We start from the raw sequence: 9421 nt of genomic DNA on the forward strand, positions 1-9421 counted from the left end.
ATATACACCTCACACATTTCAGAAACATTAAAAATTAACATTAGAGTGTGTTATTTCACATTTCGTGTTTTCGTCAAAAACGAACTATGCATGCCTCTAATTATCCCACATGATCATGATGCATTTTTTCTTAACTATAGGAGGTAGTTTTGTACAAATATTTCCAACTCCTTTGTTTATTATCTCAAAAATAAAGTAATGCTTTATTTGTTTTCAAGGATTGATCAACCAGTCTACTTTCTGGCTCCAGTGGCACTCCTCAATACATTTGGCTACGTGATTTTCAGAGCTAGCAATGCTCAGAAGAGTGAATTCCGTAAGAACCCTCTTAATCCTGCACTGGCACGTAAGTATATTATGTACAATGTCCACTGGGCACATACACAGAGAAGAATGTGTAAATAAAAAAAAAATCAAATATTTAATCGAACACATTGAAGGATAAAGTAATAGAATCCAGTATCTTGCTGTGTACCAGAGGGTTTGGCTATATTCCACTACTATATTACAGAATAACGAAGTGGAACCTCGATTTTATGTTTTTCAGGGGACCAAGCTGAAAAAAACTTAAATTACAGGAAAATGGAAAATCTAGGAAAATTTTATAATTCTACATAATGGTGAATATTACTTGTTGCACATATACTTCAAAAGAAGAAAGCCAGCCCCCGTGGCGGAGTGGTTAGCACATCATGCTACGATGCCAGGGGTCCCGGGTCCAAATCCCGACCTGGACATGGATGTTTGTGAGTGTCCATTCATCAATTTCATCCTGTCATCACTCATCCCCATCTTTGCAAATTAGCCAAAAGTGGCACAAAAAGCGAAGTAGAATAAAGCAAGTCAATCAATCAATCAAAAGAAGAAAATCACATAGGTTACATAGACAGGTATGGTATTTCTTAAGTTGGCAACATTGTAGCAAATATTAGTTACATAATTTGATGAAAATACCTTGTGACTAGTGTTCCCAGTTCAAGAAATACAGTGTTTGTTTGCATACATTATTTTATTGCTTGGAAGATTTTGATATTTTATAACAGACCCTAATTTCTTGTATATTTGGGTTCACACCTAAATTGGAATACCTATGTGTATTACTCAATGAGATACCTAGGAAATCACATGATTACACATTCCTATGAAATTAACATGGCCTAATTTTATCCCTGGTGGCAGGGTGTAAATACATCTGATCTAGTATCTGAATATGGAACTAGAAATGCTACATGAAGCTGAACATTTATATCAGAGCTAAAAAGTTTATAGTAAGTATATAGGTATATATATAAGTATATAGTATATAGGATGTGATTAGTGGTTTTATATTCACAGCCTCTTGTGAAAGCTCTGCCCTCCTACCTCCGTGACACCAACCACTTCCTCCAGAAAATCAGCACCCTCCCACCATGCCCCCAAATACCATCCTTGCCACCATTGATGTCACTTCCCTCTACACCAACATACCTCACTCCCATGGCCTCCGCTCCATAGAATTCTATCTCAATAGCAGACCCAAACCTCACAACCCCAGCACCAACTTCCTGACCCACCTAGCCCACCTTGTCCTCACTTGTAACAACTTCACCTTTGAAAACCAAAATTTCCTACAGATCCGAGGTACAGCCATGGGTACCAGAATGGCCCCATCCTATGCAAACCTCTTCATGGGCCAACTTGAGCAAGAGTTTTTGGCTACCCAACCCCTCCAACCCCTCCTCTGGCTCCGCTTCATCGACGACATCTTCATGCTCTGGACACATGGAGAACCATCCTTGTCAGCCTTCCTGGACCAACTTAACCACTTCCGTTCCCTAAAATTCACCTGGACACACTCCCCCAACCAGATCACCTTCCTGGATGTGGACGTGCACATCGAGGGAGGGCACCTGACTACCTCCATCCACATAAAACCCACCAACCACATGCAATACCTACACTTCTCCAGCTCCCACCCGTTCCACACCAAAAAAGCAATTCCATTCTCTCTGGCCCTCAGGGGACAGCGCCTGAACACTTCACCCACCTCCCGCCAGAATTATAACCTCCGCCTACACCAGGCCCTGGTTAACCGTGGATATCCCTCCATCCTGGTCACCAAGCAAATATCACGAGCTGCCTCACATACCACTACCACCAAGAAACCTGCTGCCACCAACCCACCTGCACTAATCACCCAATATCATCCCCACCTCAACAAAATCAGGCACACACTGCACTCTCTTCTCCCAATCCTCCACAGTGATCCCGAAACCAAAAACATATTTCCCGACAAACCCAGGGTGGTTTTCAAACGTCCCCCTAACCTCCAAAACATCCTGGTCCACAACACTCCTTCACCACACATCCAACACCCCCCTGCCCATAAATGCAACCGACCCAGGTGCAAGACCTGTCCCATCCTCATCACTTCTCACACCCTCCAGGTGCACACGGCCACTGGCAAATTTACCCTCCATCCCAAAGGGACCTGCCATGCCTCAAACCTTATCTACATCCTCATCTGCAACATCTGTGGTGATTTTTACCTGGGGCAAAACATCAACGGCCCTCAACCTCCACATCAATAACCACCACTCCTCCACCCACAACCTGGACTTCACTGTCGCCGTCCACACCAACCACCACAACATCAGTTTCAACGACTGCTTCCGGGTAGCGATCATCCACCTCCTACCCCAACCAGCCAACACCTCTGTTCGCAAAAGATGGGAGAGGGCCTATATATCGGCCATGAGTGCAACCACTCCACCTGGCCTGAACAAGGCCACCCAGTAATGCCCAACCCTCACCCACCCTCCCGCCCTCCCTCCCAGCTCATCCTCCCCACTCTCAGTTTACGACGAGCCTGGTGACGAAACAGTGTCTTTTTCGTTCTACGCACCGCTTCTTCTTCAATGGGGACCTGGCAACTCTGCAGGACCCCAACTTCCGGTTCCGTCTTCTGTTTCTTCTCACACCGATGATGCTATAAATTAGCGAAAATTTTGAATTTTCCTACTGTCCGGTGAGTGTTTCCTTTTACCTTATTTGATTTTTACTTAGCCCTTTTGGCCCTCCTTGCTTTTATCCATTATATATATAATATAATATAATATATATATATATAAAAGGAAACACTCACCGGACAGTAGGAAAATTCAAAATTTTCGCTAATTTATAGCATCATCGGTGTGAGAAGAAACAGAAGACGGGAACCGGAAGTTTGGGGTCCTGCAGAGTTGCCAGGTCCCCATTGAAGAAGAAGCGGTGCGTAGAACGAAAAAAACACTGTTTCGTCACCAGGCTCGTCGTAAACTGTGAGTGTGTAGGATGAGTTGGGAGGGAGGGCGGGAGGGTGGGTGAGGGTTGGGCATTACTGGGTGGCCTTGTTCAGGCCAGGTGGAGTGGTTGCACTCATGGCCGATATATAGGCCCTCTCCCATCTTTTGCGAACAGAGGTGTTGGCTGGTTGGGGTAGGAGGTGGATGATCGCTACCTGGAAGCAGTCGTTGAAACTGATGTTGTGGTGGGTTGGTGTGGACGGCGACAGTGAAGTCCAGGTTGTGGGTGGAGGAGCGGTGGTTATTGATGCGGAGGTTGAGGGCCGTTGATGTTTCCCCCAGGTAAAAATCACCACAGATGTTGCAGGTGAGGATGTAGATAAGGTTTGAGGCATGGCAGGTCCCTTTGGGATGGAGGGTAAATTTGCCAGTGGCCGTGTGCACCTGGAGGGGTGTGAGAAGTGATGATGGGGCAGGTCTTGCACCTGGGTCGGTTGCATTTATGGGCAGGGGGGGTGTTGGATGTGTGGTGAAGGAGTGTTGTGGACCAGGATGTTTTGGAGGTTAGGGGGGCATTTGAAAACCACCCTGGGTTTGTCGGGAAATATGTTTTTGGTTTCGGGATCACTGTGGAGGATTGGGAGAAGAGAGTGCAGTGTGTGCCTGATTTTGTTGAGGTGGGGATGATATTGGGTGATGAGTGCAGGTGGGTTGGTGGCAGCAGGTTTCTTGGTGGTAGTGGTATGTGAGGCAGCTCGTGATATTTGCTTGGTGACCAGGATGGAGGGATATCCACAGTTAACCAGGGCCTGGTGTAGGCGGAGGTTATAATTCTGGCGGGAGGTGGGTGAAGTGTTCAGGCGCTGTCCCCTGAGGGCCAGAGAGAATGGAATTGCTTTTTTGGTGTGGAACGGGTGGGGAGCTGGAGAAGTGTAGGTATTGCATGTGGTTGGTGGGTTTTATGTGGATGGAGGTAGTCAGGTGCCCTCCCTCGATGTGCACGTCCACATCCAGGAAGGTGATCTGGTTGGGGGAGTGTGTCCAGGTGAATTTTAGGGAACGGAAGTGGTTAAGTTGGTCCAGGAAGGCTGACAAGGATGGTTCCTCACTCCTCACTCCCATGGCCTCCGCTCCATAGAATTCTATCTCAATAGCAGACCCAAACCTCACAACCCCAGCACCAACTTCCTGACCCACCTAGCCCACCTTGTCCTCACTTGTAACAACTTCACCTTCGAAAACCAAAATTTCCTACAGATCCGAGGTACAGCCATGGGTACCAGAATGGCCCCATCCTATGCAAACCTCTTCATGGGCCAACTTGAGCAAGAGTTTTTGGCTACCCAACCCCTCCAACCCCTCCTCTGGCTCCGCTTCATCGACGACATCTTCATGCTCTGGACACATGGAGAACCATCCTTGTCAGCCTTCCTGGACCAACTTAACCACTTCCGTTCCCTAAAATTCACCTGGACACACTCCCCCAACCAGATCACCTTCCTGGATGTGGACGTACACATCGAGGGAGGACACCTGACTACCTTCATCCACATAAAACCCACCAACCACATGCAATACCTACACTTCTCCAGCTCCCACCCGTTCCACACCAAAAAAGCAATTCCATTCTCTCTGGCCCTCAGGGGACAGCGCCTGAACACTTCACCCACCTCCCGCCAGAATTATAACCTCCGCCTACACCAGGCCCTGGTTAACCGTGGATATCCCTCCATCCTGGTCACCAAGCAAATATCACGAGCTGCCTCACATACCACTACCACCAAGAAACCTGCTGCCACCAACCCACCTGCACTCATCACCCAATATCATCCCCACCTCAACAAAATCAGGCACACACTGCACTCTCTTCTCCCAATCCTCCACAGTGATCCCCAAACCAAAAACATATTTCCCGACAAACCCAGGGTGGTTTTCAAACGCCCCCCTAACCTCCAAAACATCCTGGTCCACAACACTCCTTCACCACACATCCAACACCCCCCTGCCCATAAATGCAACCGACCCAGGTGCAAGACCTGTCCCATCCTCATCACTTCTCACACCCTCCAGGTGCACACGGCCACTGGCAAATTTACCCTCCATCCCAAAGGGACCTGCCATGCCTCAAACCTTATCTACATCCTCACCTGCACAATCTGTGGTGATTTTTACCTGGGGGAAACATCAACGGCCCTCAACCTCCGCATCAATAACCACCGCTCCTCCACCCACAACCTGGACTTCACTGTCGCCGTCCACACCAACCACCACAACATCAGTTTCAACGACTGCTTCCAGGTAGCGATCATCCACCTCCTACCCCAACCAGCCAACACCTCTGTTCGCAAAAGATGGGAGAGGGCCTATATATTGGCCATGAGTGCAACCACTCCACCTGGCCTGAACAAGGCCACCCAGTAATGCCCAACCCTCACCCACCCTCCCGCCCTCCCTCCCAACTCATCCTACACACTCACAGTTTACGACGAGCCTGGTGACGAAACAGTGTTTTTTTCGTTCTACGCACCGCTTCTTCTTCAATGGGGACCTGGCAACTCTGCAGGACCCCAACTTCCGGTTCCGTCTTCTGTTTCTTCTCACACCGATGATGCTATAAATTAGCGAAAATTTTGAATTTTCCTACTGTCCGGTGAGTGTTTCCTTTTACCTTATTTGATATATATATATATATATATATATATATATATGATTGGAAACTCAGAGGAATGTCTAGGGCAGAACTCGAACTTATAACCTTATAAGCTCTCTTGTGTTGACTCAGGTGTCAGATTAGGTTTGCTGCATGTAATAAGTAAAGTCAAGCAAAGTGGTTTGTACCCCTATGGTTTGCCAAATGTTAGCATTTTTAAAATGGTGATTCTTTGTAGTGCAGCAATTATATTCCGTGTAATGTTGGCCATACAATCGTATTCTTACAGATTTAGAGACCATTCCCACCTCACGTGGAAAGAAGCTGCTTGTATCTGGATGGTGGGGATGGGTGCGTCACCCTAATTACCTTGGAGATATCATTGTGCACTGGTCCTGGGCTCTGGCTTCTGGTAAGTAATTTAATTACATTTGAGTAAAAATAACACATTCTTAGTTTGTTAGTTTTCAGAATTTAGAAAGGTACAGATATTGAAATATAAGTTATGCGTTCACTTACTAGTTCCGTCCTAATATCCAGTGGGTATACAAAAAAGAAGTTTTTGGAAGGTCGAGATTTGTGATATGGTTTTCATTGTGCTGGTTATACTAATGAATAATAAATGTTAAATGTATTTACAGTGAAACCTCAATTTATTCATTTTTCAGGGGATTGTGGTAAAAGGACATGTACCGGTTACTTGGGAAAATGTATAATCTGGGAAAAAAGTAGGAAAATGTGAAATAGATAGGAAAGAATACAATGGAACCGTTTCTCTTTCTTGTATTTTCCTACTTAATATGTTCAAGTTCCAGTAAAAAGCCACGTTAAATAATAGAATGTTTACTATGATCTTGCATTTACCATAACCCCTATTTCTGTTTTATATATTTTACCAAGCTGTGCTGATGTTATAAAGAAGGATTTTCTGTGGGCCACGTAACTGCTCTGCATCCGTGCTGTTGTGGCAGTTTCATTCACCAAGTGACATTGAACTTTCAGCATTTCAGCATGAAGGCGGTTCATGTGAGAGGAGGGAGGGAGAAAGGGAGATGGCAGGGTTCTCCTTTAAGTAGAGGCACTCAAGGCTAGTGCTTGTGATTGAAGCAGCAGCACACTGTTGACAAACTGATAAGTAGGGCTCCAGTGTTGATGATTTTTTTTTCTGGGCCTTGTAGACAATGCTAAACCTGATAGTAGTTAGTATCCCTTCAATTAAAACCAGAAAACATTGCTTTTAGGTAATTTTCCAGTATTTTTGGCCATTTTTTAGTTGTTTTTTGCTTCTCTCTCCCTCTCTCTCCCTGTTGTTTCATGGCATCATCTTTTTTACCAAGTGCACCATTAATCAAAAATATGATCAATCCAAAAGTACAGGGTTTTTCAAAAAGATTCACTCGATTTCAAAAGACTATATATTTTTTATTTATCAAACCAGGAACTTTGAATTGCTTTAAAATACACAACTATACATACATTTTTACATAAAAGATGTTCATAACTTAGTGTGACCCTCTTTGGATGCTCGGCATATGTCCATACGGTAGGAAAATTCGTCCCATACAGATGGGAATTGGGAATATGTCTGGAGTTACTGCTGCCACTGCTGCTGTGATCCGATTTTGCAGTTCATCCACAGTAGTCTGAAGTGGATGCACATAAACAGTGCCAACATCGAATAGTCTGTGCGGTAGGAGGTTCAACACCATACTGTCGCTAAAATTCACGCTGCACTGTTGTAACAGATTCACGCACTTCAAAGTGCAGTACACAGAAAACTTTTTGTTGCGACGTCACCATCTTGCTTGAATCTGATAAGGGGGGGGGGGGGGGGGGCGGGGGGTGAGCATGCTACTGCTACTTGCTGGCAATAATCATGTGAAACTTACGAGTATCCTCTTCCTAAGAGTACGTTGTTCGATGTGCTTTAGGAAACGGTTACTGAGTTCAATGATTTCGAAATCAGATGATTCTTTTTGTAACTGAAATATTTGCCAGTGGATTAAGTAATTCATTGCGGTGAATTTATTTTTCCTCCAGTAAACTTAAAATATCTTTTTTTTCTAGGTCTTGAAGTAGCAATCATGATTATGTTTGCAATTAATTATTTTTTTTTCCCATTCAAAAGGTTTCTCTCACTTCATGCCATACATTGTTCCGATTGTAACGACACTCCTGTTGCTGCACCGTGCCAGAAGAGACGACATTCGATGCAGTAAGCACTATGAAGCAGCATGGGACAGATACTGCAGCAGAGTGAAGGATCGCGTTGTGCCACGTGTCTACTAAAATCTTGCCAAATTTTGATCAAAATGCATTATGTGTAAGAATGACAGTCTGTTGGGTGAGAGAATGAACTGCTTTCTAGATGAACTTGTCATTCACATAATTGGTTCCGAGTGTGCTGGAAAATCGATTGGATGGGTTGATTGTAGCATCAAGGGAACTACTGCATATTGGAACGTGAAAAGGTAACAAAATGATTTTTTATGAACTGCAATATTTCTGATTCATACCCAACAAAGAATACTACTGCTGAATGATGTGTGGAGTCCTTTGTGTTTTATATGAAATTATGATTTAGCGAGGACCTCTTTGGACGTAATATAGGTGAAGTAGAAAGACAGCTAGATTAGTGAACAAATGAAACTACTTGTATGTGTACCACGCTCAAATGAACTTCATTAAAGTGTTGTATAGTTTTTCTCTCCCTGATGATCTATGAAAACAATTGTTCATGACACTGAATCTCTTTGTAAAGAATTTGCATGTAGTACATTTGTAAAATGGTGTGTAGGTTTATTTTACATAGGATTTTAGGTTAAATTTTTTTATCTTGAGTATATTTGTGTCAAATACCTTGAATAAAGATCTATAGATTATGTATTTATGATGACTGTATGTGTAGTCAAAAAAAAAAAAAAATGAAATGTAGGCAATTCCCTCTGATCTCATTCCACTCTTACTGCCAGAAGCACGAATACAGATTATAAGTAGGTTTTAAGATATCAGAGATGGAGCACTTTATGAATTTTTTCACAGATATAAACATTATCTATGCATGTTCTTTTTTTTTAATTTTGTGAATGTAATACAAATTAGGTTTTTTAAAGAAGAAAATAAATGTAATTGGTAATAAATCTTTGAAGTTATTAATGATCATAGGATCCAATTTTTTTTAGTAATTACTATGTATTTTATTCCTATATGTTTTGCATGAAAAGCTCAAATCTCCACAAATTTTACCAATAGGATTCTTACTTATTGTACTTTTCCGTGTATTGTGTGTAATTGTCATACCTTCTTTCAAGGACACTCGTGTTGAATACCAGGTGGAGGCACATTGCACAATGGTTTCCTGTTAAACTGTAGGTCCAATCTCGAGGATTGGAAATGAACTTAAAAACAAACAAAATAATATTTGTGATGTAAATATGGAAAATTACTTTCCATTTAGACTAGAGTACTCAGGGTGGCTACTCACTGGGAATTCTACGTGAATTTTTCT

General features: G+C 43.5%; 1 protein-coding gene across 1 annotated transcript in view; it reads left to right on the forward strand.

The window, feature by feature from the left end:
* Nucleotides 1–9053, forward strand: part of LOC145989706 (delta(14)-sterol reductase TM7SF2-like) — a 28676-nt gene extending 19623 nt beyond the window's left edge. Inside the window, exons 9-11 of the mRNA XM_083124946.1 lie at nucleotides 219–346; nucleotides 6203–6325; nucleotides 8042–9053. Of these exons, the coding sequence (XP_082981072.1) occupies nucleotides 219–346; nucleotides 6203–6325; nucleotides 8042–8202 (412 nt within the window). The 3' untranslated portion in view covers nucleotides 8203–9053. The remainder of the gene's footprint in view (nucleotides 1–218; nucleotides 347–6202; nucleotides 6326–8041) is intronic.
* The last annotated feature ends 368 nt before the right edge of the window (nucleotides 9054–9421 follow it).

The sequence above is a fragment of the Lepisma saccharinum genome, chromosome 7 (genome assembly GCF_977018435.1).
Source record: "Lepisma saccharinum chromosome 7, izLepSacc3.1, whole genome shotgun sequence".
NCBI lineage: Eukaryota > Metazoa > Arthropoda > Insecta > Zygentoma > Lepismatidae > Lepisma > Lepisma saccharinum.